The sequence below is a fragment of the Leopardus geoffroyi genome, chromosome A1 (assembly GCF_018350155.1).
Source record: "Leopardus geoffroyi isolate Oge1 chromosome A1, O.geoffroyi_Oge1_pat1.0, whole genome shotgun sequence".
Lineage (NCBI taxonomy): Eukaryota > Metazoa > Chordata > Mammalia > Carnivora > Felidae > Leopardus > Leopardus geoffroyi.
The window spans coordinates 97,810,450-97,831,560 of record NC_059326.1 but is presented as its reverse complement, the minus strand read 5'-3'; the positions used below and the strand labels follow the sequence as shown (position 1 = coordinate 97,831,560).

Genomic DNA, 21,111 nt, shown 5'->3' with positions numbered 1-21,111 from the left:
TATTCTCCCACACTCTGAAGATGTGATTGCATCAAGAATGCAGGGCTGCTAGCCACATTTAAGCCTTCCTTGTGAGTCTATCAAATTGAAGATGCTTGTATACTAAGAAGTGAGCTGAGTAGCTGCTACGGGGACACTGGCAGTTGATGGAGCCCTTCCAAAGGCCTGGAGGGAAACAGCAAGTTTTTCTGTGGGTCTCCGCACTGGCCCCAGTGTTACCACACTCCTGGTACTTGTCAACTTGAAGTACCGTTTTACCCATCTTCACTTGTCTGTTACTATTTAGACAGCATACTAGACTTGACATTACATAAATTATATTCAAGAAACCATTTTTAAAATTTGGTAGGCAGTCTTAAATATATACATTCTAGTCCCTGGCTTACCTTCATTCAGCTGAATAAGGGTTTTTATAAAGAGTCGGTTTAGGAGCACATGGGTGGTTCAGTGGGTTAAGCATCCAACTTTGGCTCAGGTCATGATCTCATGGTTCATGGGTTCGAGCCCCTCATCAGTCTCTGTGCTGACAGCGTGAAGCCTGGAGCCTGCTTCAGATTCTGTGTCTCCCTTTCTCTCTTCCCCTCCCCCACTCACGCTCTGGCTCTCTCTCTCTCTCAAAAACAAATAAACATTTTTTAAAAAGTCAGTTTACTTACCCCATGTAACAAACCCATGCATGCTAGAGATGTAACAAGGTAACAGATTTAAAGGTTTTAGTGGCAAAACCATCCACTCTTCCAAATAGAGACAATAAAGCAAAATGATTAAAGGAATGGATTTTGACTTGCTCCAAAGTCTCAGCCAAGTTGTCTGGCCCCTGTGTAAGTTCTGGAGCAAATGAAAGAAGAAGCAGTAGATGAAGAAGTCATTCATGCCTCATCTGCCCTTATCTGTTACAGAGGGTTTATAACTGTACCTGTTCGATGGGGATGTCATGAAACTGTGTGTAAGAATTATATATAAGCAGTGAGAAGTGTACCTGACACAGAGTAAGCACTCAGCAGATGTTAACTATTAGCTACTGGAAAATTTGTCCATGAAAAGGACTTCTTTATCAGCAGATGACTCAACGGGAGAGAGCAAATCACAGAATCACAGCAAGTTAGAGGGGACTTAGTTCATACTCTACATGAAAAAGTGTGTATGTGTAGAAAAATGTCTGAAAATTTGCATATCAAATGGTTAATCATGTTAACTTTGAGGATTGGAATGAATATAGTGGGGAAAGAATAAAGAAAAAAATACGTTTTACTCAATTTATCCGTTGAGTTTTTATACTCTTAATATATTGTTTGTGAATTTAGGTTTTTTTTTTCATTTTATTTTATTTTCAGAAAGAGAGAGCACACACAAGTTGGGGAGAGGGGCAGAGATAGAGAGAGGGAGAGAGAGAATTCCAAACAGGCACCACAGTTAGCACAGAGCCCGAGGCAGGGCTTGATTCCACAACCCTGGGGTCAAGACCTGAGCCAAACTCAAGAGTCAAACACTCAAATGAATGAACCACCCAGGCACCTCTGTTTGTGAAATTTTAACAAATGTATCAGGATAAATGGTTTGAAGTTTTCCTGATGTGCCTGTATGGTTATTTTGGAATTGTTGGCATTTCCTGCAATCTTTGGATCTATGCCCATTGAGTCAACACACCATCCTGGAGGGAAGAGGTAACAGAACAGAAATTAAGTGAGAGGAAAGGAGTCTGGGAAATGGGAACATCTCGTAATAACTGTACTTTCGGGAAAGGATATGATGGCAAATGAGGCAAACGTCCTACCCTTGCGATGAAAAGGATCTCTTGGGTTGAGAGTGGATGAAGTCTTGGAGTGCCTGGCCGAGAGAACCAAACAGAAGGCAACACACACACACAGTCTGAGAACACTCTACTTGTCTCCAGATATCAGCCTGACTCCCCAGCAAGAGAGGTATTCAGGTGGAACCCATCCAACTTACTCTGCGTTCACTCTGCCAGGCCATTCATAAACCCTTGAGTTATGGCATGGTCCAGACACCCAGGAAGGTGGTGGCAGTTATGGCATGGCCCAGACACCTAGGAAGGTGGTGGCAGTGGTGATGTGGAGAGGGGACCCCTGCCTGCACTTGATGAGATCAAACAGAACCGGCTCAGAACTCTCTTAGGCCAGAAGTTTTCTGCACACGTGCGCGCGCGCACACACACACACACACACACACACACACACACACACACAAACCACTCTGGCTATCTGGGCCAGGTGGACCTCATTAATCTTGGAATTTCTTAGCACCTGATAGGACTACAGTATACAGTAACCTTAGGCATGAATAAATTCTTCATCTAGCCCCTCATATGCCCCAGGCTAGTGCGATCTAGAATAAGAACAAAGTTCCCAGATGGCTCCAGGAGCTGTGCCCACAATCCCTTAGACCAGGTAAGGCTCATCCCACAATATGATAATGGCATGGGCCTGACAGAGTCATTCTCTAGACTAATTAACCCACACAAATACAAGAATACCTGGTTTGTGGTACTTTCTCATTACTTGCTAATTTTATTATTCTGTTTCCCCTCCTTACCAGAGTGGTTTAAAGATCAAATTCTCAAGTGCCCTCAGAAAAGGGGAACTAGTTTTTCTATTGACAATCCTGCCTCTCACCACATTCTCAGCTTAACCTGACTCTAGGTTCACTAAGCTGTCAAAATGTGTACTGTTCAAGTCTTGAGGGAAAACAAGTGGAATGTCTCCGAGAGGGAAGAGCTTGGCTAAGAGACTAGAAAAAATATTCCCCAGGAATCAGAAGAAAGGATTCCAGGGACCCAGAGCAGAAGGGAACTCAGGTCAGATTCTTGGATGAGGCTAGAAAATCTCAGATTGGAGTATCGTCTGAGAAACTTACACAGGGAACCTTGGGCCTCTGCACTTACAGGTGCAACACAGAAACAGGAAGGACCTTTCAGGTTTGATGCACCTGTTACAGGGAAAATGGGCATCTCCACTGAACTTGTCTGGGTAAGTAATTAGAGCTCACAGGACCCTTTACCCTTTACCCCCATCTCCACCTCCAACATACCAAACCACACACACACACACACACACACACACACACACACACACACACACACGCTCATGCACATCTAGGTACAGATTAAAACCACTCCCTAATTTGTTTCACGTGTGATTTCCTTCCAATTTTTGTTTCACGGTTTCTTTGGTTTTCTATTTACATAGATCTGGGGACACATTTACCCCATGACTCCTACCCAAATCATCTTAACTGGATGGTAATTCAAAGCTGAGATTTGAGCAGTTGTCTAGGGACTCTAATTTGCTGGGAGGTATTCTTGCTATGCATTTTGTTTTTAGAAGGATTTGGAACTCAACTGCAGGTCTCCAGGGGCCAGCCTTTGTGGGCTGTCAGACAGGGAAGCTTCCACCATTGCAAGAACACCAGTGAAGTTATCACTTTTCAACAATCAAACATCCACTAATTTGTGAGGAATAAATTCCGAATGTTTGGAGGAAATTAGGGAAGGAGACTTAGAGTTTACTGAAATAGGGGGAAAAAAGAGTCAGGATAGTAAAGAGACAAGAAAAGGATCTTAAAAGTTAGAAAGGAAATGCAAAGAATAAAGAGAAAAAGAAAAGATTCTTAATGGATTCATCTGCTTCAACAGAATTAAGGAGGATTATTGATGTGTGAAGACTGTGGCATAAAGCAGATACAATTATTAGAAGGTGATAAGAAAAGAATGAGAAACAGGATTATCAAGTTACAAATTCACTGTAATGGTGGGGAGCATGGGTGGCTCAGTCAGTTAAGTGACTGGCTCTTGATTTCAGCTCAGGTCATGATCTCATGGTTCATGAGATCGAGCCCCACATCAGGCTCTGAGCTGACAGTATGAAGCCTGCTTGGGATTCTCTCTCTCTCTCTCTCTGCTCCTCCCTGACTTGTGCTATTTCTCTCAAAGCAAATAAGTAAACGTTAAAAAAGTATCTATCAAATGAATTATAATGAACTCAAGTTATCCACAGAGCATTCGATTTACATTTAACATCATCATTTATCCAGGAAGCTCAGGAGAACACACAGATAAACTAGTAAGAATAAGACAGGTTTAATAAGGCAGGTGGATACAAGATTAACAAATTTAAAAATCCAGCAAGTGTCTCCACACTTCGCAATAACCTCTTCCTGCAACACCTGACTTGGACCCACAGGCCCTTGTGTTGCTCTGCTCTGTGCTTTCAGGGAAGTCTCTCTCTGAACAGGAATGGCAGCCAGAACTCTCATTGTGTCAACAGCATCCCACCGAGTTATGTGAAATAAGCTCTCAGTGTTTGAAACAGTCAGTGGAAGAGAGAAGTCAAAAAAATCTTCCAAGAAAAGGAGAAGAAAATGATGAAGACCCTGGAAGACTGGGGATGTGGGGTGTGGAAAGGGAATGTTCTTGATGGGCTCAAGGAACAAAGGAACAAGATAAAGGGGAAGGTTACAGAGCACACAGACGCCGTCAGAGAGGGAGTGGAATCCCCCAGACCGTGGTGTGAGTACGGAAGGGTAGGATGAGCCTCCAATTCTGAATTCCTGGAATGGCAGTCAAAGGGGAAACAGGGCATCTTGAGGCAAAACATGTGAATATGCAGACGACATCCCCATTGGACAAGCTGAGAAACGTGAAACCGGTGAGTAATCTGGTTTATTATTATTATTATTATTATTATTATTATTATTATTATCATCATTGTCATTATCATTATTACTCAAATAAAGATGACAACGCCAGATCACAGAAACCATGGTTGATTCAATAAAGCCCCATGGAAATCACATTTCACATTGTGAAAAAAAATCCATAGGACTTTGGAATTAGACCTTATCCCACTTAAATGGACAGAATCTCTGAACTTTGAATTATTTCCTTCTAATTCCATCAGTTCTCTAAAGCCTGGCATTGCCCCCCTACTCAGATTAGAAAGACACATAACTACCCCCTCACCTGCAGTCCAGGGACAACCTCATGCATCGAAATGAGTCTTCAGGGCCTCCTAGACGTCTTTAGTTCCAGGGGGTGGTAGCCGTGTTGTGAAGATTAAGTTCAGGGATGCAAAGGTCAAAAACTTGAGAGGCTAGAGGAAGAATTTATTTAGAAATGGAAATTTAATGTCAGAACTGAAAATATCAGGGGCGCCTGGGTGGCACAGTCGGTTAAGCGTCCAACTTCAGCCAGGTCACGATCTCGCGGTCCGTGAGTTCGAGCCCCGCGTCAGGCTCTGGGTTGATGGCTCAGAGCCTGGAGCCTGTTTCCGATTCTGTGTCTCCCTCTCTCTCTGACCCTCCCCTGTTCATGCTCTGTCTCTCTCTGTCCCAAAAATAAATAAACATTGAAAAAAAAAAAAAAGAACTGAAAATATCAGAGCTTATTGGCTTAAACTCTTGCTACAACTATCTCTGCAAACACAACGGGTGGTTGTGGTTAGACAGCCTCTTCTGAGCACTGTGACAAAGTCTCACCCATACAAGAGGGACCTGTTCCATGGACAGCTTCAAAACTCAGAAATTTCTCCTCTGTCCTGTTGTTTCCTTGTGAAGCCACAACTCATAATCCCTCATCCAGGCCGGACCTGGGGAGATATGCACACCAGCCAGCAGCCCTCTGAAGACTGCCTTCACACTGCTTTCAAACACGACCCATAGGACACAGTTTTTACAGCACCCGCTACTTACCGACGACCTCTTCTGAACCCAGTGTAGTTTGTCATTTGTGGAATCCAGCCTTGTGAAAACAGTCACACAAAAGCCTAATCAATCCCGAGTGCTTCAGAACTGTTGCTGCTGGAAAAGGATTGTGGGCATCTTTGGTGCCTATAGGAGACCTGGTTCATGAGCCACTAGAGGGAAAGATGTAGATGGTAGATAGACAGACAGACAGGTAGATACATAGATGATAGATAGATAGATAGATAGATAGATAGATAGATAGATAACTTCACTTAAAGAACATATCCAGGTAAGGTTTGGAAAACAGCCTTTATTGCATATGGTATTTATATTTTCCTGTGATGCCAGATTGAATGCCGGTTCCTTCATCTTTCTTCACATCATTGGCATTTTATCTGCTACTATCCCCAGGATCCTTTCTTCTCCCTGGAATTGATTAAACACATAAGGCAGAACAGGAAGAGACAAGACGTGAACGTGAGCTCCGTGAGCCAGGGTGACCCTTCACCTTTGCCTTAAAGCTCAGAGCCACACACACCACACTGAGTTTATTTCCAGACCTACTATAGCAAACGGAAGGTTCTGGAATATTCCCAGATCTCTTGGGGGCTCACTTGCTTGTTTCTCTCCCTCCACACTCTGCTTTCTTCCAGAGGGCTACATCCATGGGCCGGGATAAGATGCTGGCTTTGGCCGAAGTTTCTCACACCTCAAACCTCTGGTCCTGCTAGGCCCCATGTCCTCTCTCCAGACCACTCCTAGCCCTTGAAGTTGCAATGAGCTCTCATCCCAGAAGGGTCGCTGGCAGTATTTGCTCTTAGAGCTCAGGTCAGTCATGCAGTCAATGAAATAAATGCCAATCAAAACTCTCACTTTCTCAGGGCACCTGAGGCGGCTACATCAGTTGAGCATCCGACTCTTGGTTCTGGCTCAAGTCACGCTCTCACGGTTTGTGAGTTCAAGCCCCGTGTCAGGCTCTGTGCTGATGGTGAGGAGCCTGCTTGTGATTTTCTCTCTCTCTCTCTCTCTCTCTCTCCCTCTCTCTCTGCCCCTTCCCACCTCCTCTCTCTTCCAAAATAAATTTTAAAAACTAAAATAATTTTTTTTTTCAATTCTCACTTTCTCACTTAAGGAAATGGAGATCAATTTCCTGGACGCACTGAGTATGCCACAAGCTGATGCCACTGCGGAGCCACAAGGTAACCCAGTGTGGCCATGTAATTCCTTTCCCTAGATTCCCCTGGGACCCCCTGACATCAGCTCAGACCACACCAACCTCAGGCCTTACTTACTTCTCCCAAAAGAAGGCCACACCGTCTTCCAGGAATTTATGGCTCATGGATCTCAATTGCTGTGTGGAAACCAGAACAGAGAAAGACACTTCTTGGTTCAAGAGGAAAGATGCTCGGTTAGCCCTCGGAAATTTGCAGGACTTCCTGCGGGAGCTGAAAAGCTCGGGATAAATCGCCACTGACAGTCATAACTGTATCAAATGCCTGGACAAGAAGCAAGGGGCCCGCTCACCCACCCCCCCTCCTTAAGGTGTCCCCTGAGCTGTCAAAGCCCCCCACTCTCCATTCTGGAGGCGTGAGCCTGGATGGGAGAGACAAGAGTGTTGTGGAGAAGGCACAGTGCCCTCACACGCTCAGCCCCAGCTCACTTGTTGTCCTTTGGAGAATGAAACACACAGCCTGGGCACTGGCGTCAGGGTCGCTTCACGCGAGGGTCCGCCTGCGCGGGCTGCTCCTTCTCGTCCTTTTCTTCCTGCTTCTCTTCCCCTTCCTCCTCGTTCTCCTCCTCCTCCTCCTGGGTGCACTCAGGTTCCACGATGCCCGTCAACTGAGCCATGGTGAGGTGGAACACATGGCAGCTGAAGCCCTCCCTGATCCCGTACTGGACGTGCTCCCGGAGGACCTCCAAGGTGGAGAAGACCCGGCAGCAGGCCATGCATCGGAAGCCAGTCTCCACAGTCACCAGCCAGTCGGGGGTCTTGGCCCTGGGTCTCTCCTCAACAGTGGGTGAGCCTGGAGGGCTGTCTGACTCTGCCCGCTCCTCGTGGTCCTTGTCCTCCCCGCTGGGCTCGCTGTCAGACAGCAGGTTTCTGGTGGACACATCAGAGGGGGGAGTACCTACCCGCACGTTCTCAGGAAGGGTCACTTCTTCCATCCTCGGCTGCTTCTCTAGTGACTCCGAGGTCTCCTCTGTCTCCCAGGAGACAGCCACACCCTTTTGCATTTGTACCTGCATGTAGTATATTTTCATGCCCCTTTCCTCTTTGTTTCTGTACACAGAGGACACACAGGTCTTATAGGATGAAGGGGACGAGAAGGAGACCTGGTGTGAGGGGGGAGCAGTCTCCCCTCGCTCCTGACCCTGGACTAGGGGTGATCTAGGCTGGGGACTGTCTCGATGTACTCTCCGGATTCCTGGGAAAGGAAATTAGAGACATAAGAACGTGCGTGGGGCCGGCCAGAAGCTGAAGGAGCTTCAAGTGTGGTAGAGGGCAGAGGGGCTGTTGGTGTAAGCAGCTTGGTGTTGGTGTTCATACTCCAGGGCGGTGGGGGGGGGGGCATCTGGTGGCATCTGCAGGTTTTGAGTGTTTGTAGGGAGACTGGGGGGCGTCTGTATGTGGGGGTGTGGAGTCAGGTAGCAGGGGGTTGCAGAACGTGAGGGACGGTGGTGGGTTGCGCGTGCCATGAGCAGAACGTGAGATGGGGCTACCATCGGGGTACATGTGCATGTGGCATGGGGACAGTGGTGGAGAACATGGCACTGTAGATCACGGGCTTGGGGTGTGCGTGCTAACAATGGACGTGCGTGGAGTAAACGGTGGGCGTCAGGCGTGGGGATCTGAACTGGATGGTCTTGCTCCAGAGCCGGAGAGGCCTGTGCTGAGATGCTCAACCCTTCTCTGGAAGTAAGGATAAAGACAAAGCCTGCACAGCTCCTCTGAAGGTGCTTAATTCTGTCCCTCAGCCTGACAGCTCGAGCTTGGACCTTTCTGGCCCTTGTATCTTAACTTCCCCACTATGATTGCACCAGGGCTCACGCTCTCCCACATGGAGCTCGTATCCACACTCTCCCAACAGTTACGCCATCTTCCCGGGCTCCTCCGTTGAGCCCTGATCACTTCTGACTGTCCTGGATGCCTTCCCAGCCTCTCCTGGATCTGTGTGTCTCCAGCCCCGAACCCAAGGGGCCCCGCATCCAAGGAGCCCTGAACGCTTACCACCATGGATGAACTTGCGTGGAGAAGAAACACAGGAGAAATATTCAGAGGCAGAGGACACCTCCCCTACCCCTGCGTCCCAGCCTTTGGCCACCCCAGGGGATCCAAGCTGAAGGGCATCCTCCTGCGACTTTGAGACTCCTGAGAAAGATAGGAAAGCCTGAGACACGATGGGTGGGGCATGCTAATGCATCACTCATCCATCCAACAAATATTAACAGAGGGTCTGACCTGGCTCAGGTGCAGTGATGAATACACGTGGTCGACCGTCTGGTCCCTGGTGGATACTCCTGCATTTAGTTACTATCGATAACTATTTTGTTAGTGTCTTGTCAGAAGCGAAGGCCTGAGTGGTGGCTGTGAACAGGATGTCTGACACGTGAGAATAACATGTATCAGTCAAACCTTTCATGCCTGTGGGGACGGTATGGCAAGCAGGGTAGAAACGCATAGAGTGTTTGGAGCATAGCGTGTGTTCACAACTCAGGAACCATGCGACATGTCACATTTCCTGATTTATATAATATGGTCTGTATTTATGGTGTGTATTCAATCATTCATTTATCCATTCCTTCAACAGTGTTCAGCTACTATGTATCAGGAACTCTTCTAGGCTCTGGGAATGTTGAACATTCTGGTAGAAGACAGATACTAATCAGGGTATGATATGTCCGTTGATGTGAAGTATACAAGGATTCCCAGAGTTAGCAAACAACAATGGAGGACGCCCAGTTAAATTTGCGTTTCAGGTAAACCACAAGTAATTTTTATTTGCGAGTGTTCCCATGCAATATTTGGGTCATGCTTATTTTTAGTGTAAGTATGTACCATAGAGTATCTGTGACACACTTATACTCCAGAGTTTGGTGTAACGGGAGAGGACTTCGATACACATGGATCGTATGTGAACACAGTGGACGAGTGATATGCATATATGCCTATATGCTCTGTACAATTTAATAAAATAGTGTGTGTGCAGATGTGCAATTTTTTTCTCTATCAAAATGTATATGGGTAAGTGACAGGAACCTTACAAGACAGACTTCACAGCTAAGGACACTCTCCCCCTTCTCCCCATTGCTCCCCCCGCCCCAACACACACAAAGAGACAAACGTATCTTGCCAATCATTACTTTCTCTGTCCTATACCAGCTGCTGCATCAAAATCCTCCTCCTGTCCAGGCTTCCATTCCCAGGGCCCATCTTACACTCTTCAAGGCCCTGGACCTCGTGGAAGCTGATGAGAGAGCTCTAATTTGGGACAGAAGCCTCCCGCTGGATCTCTGGGGTGGTCTCCACTCTGCCCCACCACTTGCATGTGACCAGCCACTTTCTCAGGACAAGCTACTTGTTTGTGTAAAACGCACGCAGTCACCATGCACCCTAGGAAGTAAATCCACAGCTTTCAGAGCTCCCTGAAAGTCCCTGACTACATTTCTCACCCCCCTCCATCTGGGCATGGTCTGTAAAAGACCCCTCCCTTCCCTTGATCTCCTCTGGAAAGCCCACACCTGTAGATTCACAAACTCCCATGGATCAACTGGCAAATTCTTCCTGCTAAAGGAATACGATCTCCACACTTTCGGTATGATGCCATCCCTAGACCATCTCCTTCTGCACAGGCATGTCACTTCTCAAAATGTTTTTGAGCAAGGCTTCTCTTTCCTCTTTGATGGGTCGATCTCTATCAGCGCCCATCACACCCCACACCCAGGGACCCCAGAGGAAAATCACATAAAGAGGATAAAAGAGAACACAGGACTGAGCCTGGGAAAGCGGGACCCCAGCCTGCTCTGAGTCCAGCATAGCTCCAGGCCTGAACAGGCCAAGAGAGAAGTTCTCAGACTGGCAGGGATGAATCCCTGGCTTTTGGGGGGCATCTGGCCTTCCTGTGCCATCTCACACCACCAGGGACCCTCAGGACGGACGCGGCAACATCTGCTGCCCGCCTCCCTGGGGGAGGCGCAGACTGGCCGCAGCCTCTATGCACCCCCCAGACAAGGTGCCCAGCACATACCTCCTCCCTGCTCAGCCGTTTCCTGGGACTCTTCATCTTCCAGATGTTTCCTCTTTTGTCGCTGTTTCATGGTACCAGCTACAGAAGCTTCTTAGAAGACACCTAACCCCCAGCTCTTCTTTTCCCTCGCTGGTTGGCCCTTCTTGACTCTCAGAATATATGATGAAATGGCCCAATATAAGCAAAAATAGTTGAGTCCCCTAAATGGCTGAGGACGTCAGATGGCTCAGAGAATGAGCAGCACTGCCCAGGGTTCGCTGCAGCACAGGGCTGTTAAGGTTCAAAGGTCACCAGGCCCACAGCAGAGTTCTCTGACCTCACTGATGATGTCAGAGCATTCTGGGGACCTGGATCCCACACAGCCTTTGCAAATGCAGAGACCCTATTTTCAAGAGTCATTCCTTTTTCCCAATGGAACCTTTCCCTGGAATTCAACTCTCATCTTCTTAAGAGTGAAAGGATATTTTGAGATGCGAATCTGTTCTAGTTGATTTTTTTCCCTTTCTCCCTTTATTTTTTACCCTTTCCCTTCTGCATTCAAGTGGGAAGCAGGCTCTGGGTTCACTGGCCAGAGGAAGGACGTGCAGGGCTGAAAGCAGCAATACTGTGCTTATCATCTGGGCTTTTATTTCTAAAATCCCAAACTCCATAGAAAAGTGAGGATACTTGAGCAGAAACCTATCAGAAGCAGGAACTTTGAAATTATACACTTACTGTCTTCTTTTCCTGCTAGCTTAAGATCTATATCATCACAGAGAGGTCCGTGGACCATGAAAGAAAAGGAATCTCTAAAGTGCGGTCAGAGGGTTAGATATGGCAAAAACTCTCGGAGGAGATGGCTGTGTTGTGCATATGAGCAGAACCAACCTGTCCCACCCATGACACAAGAGTCACCAAACCAAAAGGAAACATGGCAACCGAGCCACTGGACCTCTAAGCTACAAGTGTATACCCCCCTAAACAGTAATCATGCTCTCACCTCAACCCTCATGACTGTGGCTCTGTATGATTTCCGAAGAGGGATGGGTAGAAATCCAAACAGGACTTCAGCGGGATCCAGGCTTAAAATACAAATTAAGTGGAGTTACAAAAACAATTTCATACTATTTCTTGCACACCTCTGCTCGTGGGCTGAAATGTATACCAGTTATAAGCGGCAACCCATCTGGATCCTTCTGATCCCAGTCTAAAATGAGAGACACCCCCTTTTGGGGCAGTGGCCGTGATCCGGGGGGAGTACTGGTGTGCTGGAATGAGGCAGGCTCCCAGAAGTCCACTGGACAAAGGCAAGTCCAAATCTGAAAGGACGTGTGGAACATCAGTCTCCAAGCAGGGAGAGTGAAAACAGGACAAATACCCCCTTGTGAGAATTTGCTGATGAGATTCAATCTTCCTGTTTCTTGGAGAATCCCTAGGTAAGAAGGTGCAAAAAGCAATTTTAAAAAAACTTTTTGTGGTAGAAATTTTCCAGCATAGAAAAAGTAAAAGAAATTGCACAACAGGGATGTGGTGCCATGGACCTATCACCCAGTATGAACAATTATCAATATTCTCTCATTCTTGTCCCATCCACCACACCCCCTCCCTCACACCACACACATAGCTTTTTGTTCAATTCTTTTAGTTTCAATGTTTGGAGGAGTGTGAGGGGGTTGGGGAGTACTGTATTTTGAAGAAAATCTCAGACATTATATCATCTCTCACTAAATGCAGCAGTATTTATATCCAATAGATAATTTTTTTTTTTTAACCAGCACTATCATTATCTTATGGAACAAATTTAACCACAATTTCTTTATATCACTTTATAACCAAGCCATACTCCAATTCCCTTAATCATATCAAATGTCTTTTTTATACTTCATTCATTAAAACCAAGATCCAGGGGTATCTGTGTTGCTCAGTTGGTTAAGCATCTGACTCTCGATTTCTGCTCAGGTTATGATAGAGTTCGTGGGTTCAAGCTCCATGTCAGAGCCTCTTTGGGTCGGTCTCCCTCCCCCCACCCCCCCCCTCAAAAATAAATAAACATTTTTTAAAAAACAGAAATAGATCAAGATCCACACACAGCATGTGGTCAATGTGTCTTTTAGTCTGTGAGAGCTCTTCCTACCTTTTAGGGGGCATTTATTTGTTGAAGAAACTAAATCATTTATCCTGTAGTATTTTCTGCAGCATGGAGTTGGTTGGTGGTATCTTGTGATGTCATTTAAGATGTTCTTATATTACCCATAATTCCTTCCAAACAGGCAGTTAGATCTAGAAAATTAATTAGTTTTCAATTCAGTTTCTCCTTATTGCAAGATTATTTTATAAGTGGTGTTGTGTGCCTTCCGATTAAATCACAACAGTAAGCACATAAGGTTGTCCCATGTTTAACCATGTTGAGATTAATCAGTGGGTTCCAGTGCTGTCGGCTTAGCCCCTCCACCATAACGATCCCATCAGCCTTTCAATATTTAGCATTAGTAAGCCCTGATGATTATGACTTCATCAGGAGTTGAAATTTCATTAAGAGTTCTAATCCCTTCATTCCAAGGAAGACAATCCCCTTCTTTTCCCACTACACCCATTTTGCCCCTCCCCTCTAATAGCCATCAGTTTGTTCTCTATATTTGTAGGTCTGTTTCTGTTTTTGTTTGTTTATTTAGAAGAAGAAAGATTCTTAAGGCATGTTTCCTAGATCCAGAATTTCTCAAGGAAGCAAACCTCTCTTCACAAAAGAAAAGATTATTCCAGTGGTACCAGTGCAGATTCTCCACGCTGGGACATACTTTACTCATTCCTTCATTTCTTCATTCTTCGTTCTGTAAATGCTTATTGAGTCTCTACTATGTGACAAGCTCTCTAGATCCTGCAGTTGAACAGTTATGAACAAAACAGACAAAAGCATTTTCTCCCAAGGAGTTTAATTCTGGAAGACAAGACAGGTCATCTTTTCAAATACATCAAATATGTAGTAGGTTAGATATTGACAAGTAGCATGAAGAAAAATAAAACAAACTGAATTTGGGTCTGTAAGAAATGGGTCATTTCTATGTTAAATGGGAAATCATGGAAGCCTTTACTAAAAAGATCCCTTTTCAGTAAGACCTGAGAGAAATAAGAAAGTTTACAGCTAAGGTTCTATTTTCCACACGAAAAGAAGAGGTTAGAGCCCTGGATCAAGGGTTGCTTGGCCTGATAGACTATCACCAAGGAAGCCAGTGTAACCAGAACTGAGAGCCGAAGAGAACGGTAAGAAAAGAGGTCAGATAGATAATGAGGGACCAGATTGTAAGCTACTGTCAAGACTAGCTTTTATTCTGAGTGACATGGGAAGTGTGGAGAATCTTGAGCAAGCAATTACATTTAAAAAGATCATTCTGCTCTGTTAACAATAGCCAACTGGTAGTTAAGGGCAGAATCAAGAAAACAGGGGATCTATTGGGGCACTAGCATGGCTCAGTCTGTAGAGCAAGCAACTCTTGATCTCAAGGTCGTAAGCTCAAGCCCCACATTGGGTGTGGGGCCTACTTAAAAAAATAAATAACAGTGGTCCTACTGCAATCATCCAGGAGAGAGATGATCCACAAGATGAAAAATAAACAAACTAGACTTCATGAAAACTAAAACCATTTGCTATGTGAAAGGTTCTTTTAAGAGTAGGAAAAGACAAGCTAGAGACTGGGAGAAAATATTTGCAAACCTCATATCCAATAGACGTAATATCGGTAACATGTAAAGAACTCCCACACTTGGAGTAAAAAAGTAAACACTTTGATTAGAAAATGGACAAAAGACAGGAAGAGATGTTTGAGTAAAAAGGATGTGCAGATGGAAAATAAGCATATGAAATGATGTCTAATGTCTTTCGCCGTTAGGGACATGCAAATGAAAGCCACAATCAAACACCCCTACATACCTATCACAGAAGTTTAAATAAAAAAATTGTGACAATACAAAATTCTAGCAAGATAGTAAAGAAGCTTGACCATTCAAACACAGCTGGTGAGGACGTAAAATGACAGCCACTCTGGAGAAGACTGTGGCACTTTCTTAAACTAAGCATACAAGGACCATCTAATCCAACAATTACACTCTTGGGCATTTATCCCAGAGAAATGAGAAGGCTGTTCATAAAACATATCCTTGGATATTGAGAACAGCTAATTCATAACAACCAAAAACTAGAAACAACTCAGGTCTTTCAGTGAGTGAATGTTTAAATAAACCGTGATACATCGATACCATGGAATTCTACCCAGCAATAAAAGAGGAATGAACCTGGATGAATCTCCAGAGAACTATGCTGAGAGAAATAAAGCCGATCCTAAAAGCTTACATACTAAATGATTCCATTTATGTAACAGTTTGGAGATGACAAAATTATAGAAATGGAAAGTGGGTGAACAGTTGAGTGGTTAAGGGGTAGTATGTAAGTGTGAGAGGGAAGTACGTGTGGCCATAAAAATGGCACCATGAAGTATCTTTGTGGTCATGAAAATGTTTTGTGTCTTGATTCTATCAAGGTCAATGTCTTGGCTGTGACATTATACTATAGTTTTGTAATATGTTTCAATTGGCCAAAGTGGGTAAAGTTTACATAGGAGATCTCTCTGTATTATTTTTTACACAGCACGTGAATGCACAATGATCTAAAAATTAGTTAAGTGAGTTTAATTTAAACTAGTTATTTAATTGAGTTAACTAAAAATTAGTTTAATTAAAAAAAAACTGGACTAGGAGTACTTGTTTAAAAATAGAGGTGGCTGGCTGTGGGATTCAGGTAAAGAATTAGCTTGCTTCTCCAAACAAATTTTTCTTAGCACCTGTGCAAGTATCCATGGAAGGCACACTGAGTAAACCATCTTGGCTATCCATGGGAGAGCAAGAAAGTTACTGGAAAAAAAAAAACACTCCATAAACCAGTGTAAGGCTCAAAAGTTATCCTCAGGAGCTGCTAGACTAGCAGCTAGAAGGACCTTGAAGATCTCTAATCGAATCTAAGATTCTGGCACCAATTCTAACGTGCAAGGGAGTGGCTTCCCCAAGCAATACTCCAACACCAGCTGTGCATTCTACAATTCAATTCAATGTGGACACTGTCTACCCCAAGACAGCATCAGATTCCACAGGTAAGGGGTAAATCCTATATGACTTCCCCAACCCACCCAACCTACCCCTGCTCCACATACACACACACCTCGGACACAGCTGTCACCTGTGCTTCTTACCAAATGGCTGTAGTTGGGAGGTTCCAACAGCCTACCCCACCTTGAGTTTAGCTATTTTGCTAGAGTGACCCACAGAACTCAGAGAAACATTTTGCATACTAGATTACCAGCTTATTCTAAGAGGATATAACTCAGGAACTTCCATCAGCCAGTTGGAAGAGATGCATAGGACAAGGTATGGGGAAAGGGCATGAAGCTTCCATGCCAATCTCCCCAAATCTCCCCCAAATCTCTGTGAATCCTGCCCTTTTCAGTTTTTATGGAGGCTTCATTATATAGGCGCAATTGATGCAATCATTGGCCAGTGAGGCCTGATCTAACCTCCAGCCCCTCTCCCCTCCCCAGAAGTTGAGGGTGGGACTGAAAGTGCCAACCTCTATTTACGTGGTTGGTTCCCTGAACCAGTCTCTATCCAAGGGCGCTTCTGAAGTCGTGTCATTAACATAAGCACCTTCATGGCTCTTATGACTTAGGAAGTTCCAAGAGTTTTAGGAGCTCTGTGCCAGGAGCAAATACCTATTTCTTACTATATCACACAACCACCTTCAATTTCTACAGCACTGCCTTCAAGAGGTTGCCTAGTCTATATCTCACTATTTCCAATGATAGAAAACTTACTTCCCCTCCAAGCACCTACAACATTTATCTATAGAAAACTTAGTAAAATCTTAATTTAAGAAAAGGAAACATCTTCTTTACCCCATTCATCACAGCCAAACTCTCTGGGGACCATATCAGTCTAGAATAAACTTAGGGGCACCTGGGCTGCTCATATGACAGCCCAGAGCCTGGAGACTGCTTCAGATTCCGTCTCTCTCTCTCTCTCTCTGCCCCTCCCCTGCTCATGTTCCGTCTATCTCTCTCTGTCTCTCTCAAAAATAAATATTTTTTTAAAATTTTTAAAGAATAAGCTTAATTGTTTTATCGTAACAAATAACTTCCCCAAAAAACAGTAGCTTAAAGTAATAAAAGTTCATTTCCTACTCCTTATACGCACCCACTGTGGGCTGGCCAAAGTTCCACTTCTCATTGTCCTCATTCCTGGATTCAGGTGGATAAAAGCCACCACTATCAGCCCTCACTGACAAAGAATTCCGGAGTTTCACACTGCCATTGAATGGTCTGTCCCAAAAGTAACACATTGCTTCTAGCCAAAATTGTTGATCACAATCTTAAGTGTCTCCCCATCTTCTGAATTTCTTAGGCAAAAATAATCTTTTTTTTTTCAACGTTTATTTATTTTGGGGACAGAGAGAGACAGAGCATGAACGGGGGAGGGGCAGAGAGAGGGGGAGACACAGAATCGGAAACAGGCTCCAGGCTCTGAGCCATCAGCCCAGAGCCTGACGCGGGGCTCGAACTCACAGACCGCGAGATCGTGACCTGGCTGAAGTCGGACGCTTAACCGACTGCGCCACCCAGGCGCCCCTAAATAATCTTGAACAATACCAATGAATAGCACAGAGATCATGTAGAAAAATCCTAATCACTCCCCATGAAATATGAGACCTAACAAAACTATCATGCCACATACAAAACTAGAGTTAGCACTCAGATCTCTTAGATAAAAATTCATCACCTTTTCCTACCATGTTATGTTGGGATTTTTATACCAGGATGATATAGTTGGGATTACATGGCATTTACTTCATTTTTTGTTTTGTTTCTTTTTTCTAAATAGACTCAACAGAGGGACGGCTCGGGAGTTCCTAAGCCACTTGCCTTAAACTGAAAAACAACTGAAAAATAATTTCACTGCCTCTTGAAATGTGTGACCCGGTAAAGAGGAGAGGTCTGGGAGGATTTTATATTCTGAATTCAAGGAAAACAAAGGAAACAATCTTTCCAAGACTTTTCAAGCAACAGGAGGAAAAACTCTTGGCTCTCATGTTGCTATTTTGATTTCTTGTTGACACTCCAGGTCTTTGAATAATAATGGTGGCAAGAGCCAGAGTCTAGCCAAGACAAAAGTCTAGATAATAGCGTGACAGCTCCTGCAGAACCAAATACTACAGAAAATGCTTAAGCTGAATCCTATTTACTCACAGGTCTGTGCAAAGCAACAAAGGGTTCTGAAACATTTGCTTCAAATAGCTTTTGTTCTTAGTATCTTAAAGGTAACTTCACTGCGAAATATTCACTCCATGATGAAAAATAATGCATACACGGGAAGAAGATTTTTGCATCGAGATAGGCTGCTTACTTTGCACCTGAAGGTACAATGCACTGCTAATTAATTAGAGGCAATCTTCCACTCTTCCCCCAGTTGTAGACCAATGAGTACATCATCCCCAGCCTTTAACCCATCCTGGTCATAGTTATTTTCTGAAAGAACATTGTTCTTCTGCTCAAATTGTAAATGGCTCCTGAATTAAAATCTAGAACATTCAACACAGTATTCAAAGCTCTGCACAATTAAGGTCCCTGTTGAGTTTTCCAGGAGACAACACAACACCTATCTTCTCATCTCCACGCTGTGGGGCCAGACTTCCCCACCTCAAACAGAGCACCTTCCTTGCTCAAGTCATTTCTTTCAAAAGTACAGATTTTCAAAGAGCAATTTGTATTTTGTTTTTGTTTTCATATATGACGCTATTATATAACATTGACTGTAGTCCCTATGCTGTGCCTTTTATCCACATGACATTCATTCTATAATGGGAAGCCTGTACCTCCCTCTCCCCTTCACTCACTGTGCCCATCCCCCCACCCCCTCCCCTCTGGTGAGACCATCAGTGTGTTCTGGGTATTTACAGGTCTGTCAAAGTACAATTTGTTTTTAAGTTGAACTAAAATCCTACTTTGGAAAAGAAGCCTCTCCAGGTGTCCTAGTGAGAATGGACCACTTGTAGTTGTACCTCTGATAGCTCTTTTCATATCCTGCCTTTGGATCAGTCTATTAATGAATGTGTCTCATTCACCCCCAACACGGTATGAATCCTTGAGAAGAAGAGGCTATGATTGCTTATCTCTGGAATCTCTGCAGCTCCTTGCACTTAGTATGAGCTACCTCCCTTACAGGCTCCCCCAACCCCCAAAAACAAAGCTCAAATAAATCAAATGCCAAAACACAGGATCTTCTTTTTCTCTAGACCAATATCCTGACCCATTACGTATCTTTTCCTCATCCCAGCACAGAAGTGTTATCTCTGCATCTATCCCAGAATTGGCACCACACCCACATGCCTGAACCAAAGCAAGAGCCCTGGTCATCCTGTGTCATCAACCCAACTCCCTTCATCTCTCTCTCAAATGATTTCTTCCATTGCCTAAAATTTAGCCATAGAGATTCAATTATTTGAATACTTAAACCTTCTGAGAAGCACTACCTTCATTTCAGCCATTATTAGCCCCTGTGTTAGGAAGGACTAGGGGAAAAGAGGCTGAGAAGTGGGCCTTTTTTTCATGGGATAGGAGATGTGGAAATTGGGAAAAGAAAGGATGGTATCTGGCAGGGAGACAGATGTTGGCCATGGTGGTGAGAAAGTATCGAAAATAAATATTCAACTTCTTCAGATATTTGCAACAGACAAGCTCTTCCAGAAATGGTGTCCCAGGGTGAAGCAATGTATTAAGAACATAAAACAGGGGCTCCTGGGGAGGTCGGTCAGTCAAGGGTCTGACTCTTGGTTTCAGCTCATGTAATGATCTCACAGTATGTGAGATCAAGCCCTGCATTGGGCTCTGTGCTGACAGTGCAGAGCCTGTTTGTGGATTCTCTCTCTCTCCTTCTCTCTCTCTCTCTCTCTGCCCCAGCCCTGGCTCACATTCTTTCTCTCTTGCAAAATAAATAAATAAACTTTTTTTAAAGAAAGAACACAAAACATATATACCCATTGCAAATTAGCAATGTTAACAAACTGAGATGAGACTCAAGGAGTTCAAAAAACCAGAGTAATCAAAGTTTAATTATAAAAGAGCCCAGAGTTTGGAGTAAAATGCACAACTAGAAAGGACACCTCACCAGGGACTCAGCTGCTAGGAGTATAAACTGTAAGCAAGTGAAGCAAGCTTTATGAAGCAGAGTTAGATGATTATTGGTGCCTAGAAAAAACCCTGGCCAAAAGGAATAATCTTAATGGAGCCATATCTCCCTCTAAACCTATTTAGTAGGGCTTTGAAAATCTCCGTGAACCTAACAACTTTGACATCAATTCATGGAACTAAATGAGATTCATGGTCTCAGTGTCCACGCCAAAAGATGGGTGGTATATCTTCAATGAGGAGGGAAATGTGAAATTCCCACAAATCCCACACTTAAAATGCCTCTTGGTCTATAAATTTTGCTTCTCTGATATTTACAGGTCTGTAATGGATTAAAGAGAAACCTGCTTCTAGGTGTGACAAGTGAGGTCACTGAAGATTACATGTTGCCATTAGCCCATGGTGTTTGCCCCAGGGAAAGCAATAAAATGGTCAGCTCCCACTTTTTTTGCTGGGATATTTATTGGTTGACTCTACAAGAGTTCGGCTGCAGGCTGTGAGCAAAAGCCTTCTGTCAATCTCATTGAGTGTGTATATGGGTAAAAAGCCAGTAGAGGCTCAAAACAGTTGAACATTCCTACCTGACACAGAGCCAGCAGCCGTGTACTAGCAGATGAGTAATTTCCAAAGGTACTTTCAAGTGTGTATAAAACCCTTTGATGGATTCTCTGTCACTTGGATGACCCAAAATTTCCATCTCATTGAAATCTGGAAAAGAATTCAGGTTCTGTCTTCCCCAGAGAGAGGAGGCATCCAAAAGTTTCACAAACCTTGAGTTTATGTAAGCAGTCAAGTCAAATTGTCTTAGTGCTGGAGCGTGACAGTACTTGATCTCTGATTTGATACTTGATAAAATCATTTCAAGTATCATTTCTAAGAACCCAGTGACATGAGATGGTGGGCTAAGTTGAGGATCGTGATTAACGCATTAGCCCTCCACATGCCCACAGTCTAAGGCAAGTCTG

At 44.3% G+C, this 21,111-nt stretch overlaps 1 protein-coding gene across 2 annotated transcripts; it reads right to left on the bottom strand.

The window, feature by feature from the left end:
* Nucleotides 1-5,990: 5,990 nt before the first annotated feature.
* Nucleotides 5,991-16,970, bottom strand: FAM170A (family with sequence similarity 170 member A). 2 transcript variants are annotated; one of them, XM_045486713.1, is made up of 6 exons: nt 13,060-16,970; nt 10,947-12,357; nt 8,930-9,070; nt 7,361-8,126; nt 6,993-7,051; nt 5,991-6,126 (listed from the first exon to the last, which is right to left on the bottom strand). In XM_045486713.1, the coding sequence occupies exons 2-4, from the start codon at nt 11,014-11,016 to the stop codon at nt 7,405-7,407; spliced, it is 933 nt and encodes a 310-aa protein (XP_045342669.1). In that variant the 5' UTR covers nt 11,017-12,357; nt 13,060-16,970; the 3' UTR covers nt 5,991-6,126; nt 6,993-7,051; nt 7,361-7,404. The 2 variants fall into 2 exon arrangements, with proteins under 2 accessions (XP_045342669.1, XP_045342678.1); XM_045486722.1 differs by lacking the exon at nt 13,060-16,970 and having other exon boundaries at nt 10,947-12,463.
* Nucleotides 16,971-21,111: the final 4,141 nt, after the last annotated feature.

What these genes read in the sequence shown, in the direction of transcription:
- FAM170A (XM_045486713.1), bottom strand. Translation starts at nt 11,016, where the DNA reads ATGAAACAGCGACAAAAGAGGAAACATCTGGAAGATGAAGAGTCCCAG. An exon ending in AACGGCTGAGCAGGGAGGAG is followed by an intron (nt 9,071 to 10,946) that starts GTATGTGCTGGG and finishes TATCTTTCTCAG; the next exon opens with GAGTCTCAAAGTCGCAGGAG. An exon ending in ACGCAAGTTCATCCATGGTG is followed by an intron (nt 8,127 to 8,929) that starts GTAAGCGTTCAG and finishes TTCCTTTCCCAG; the next exon opens with GAATCCGGAGAGTACATCGA.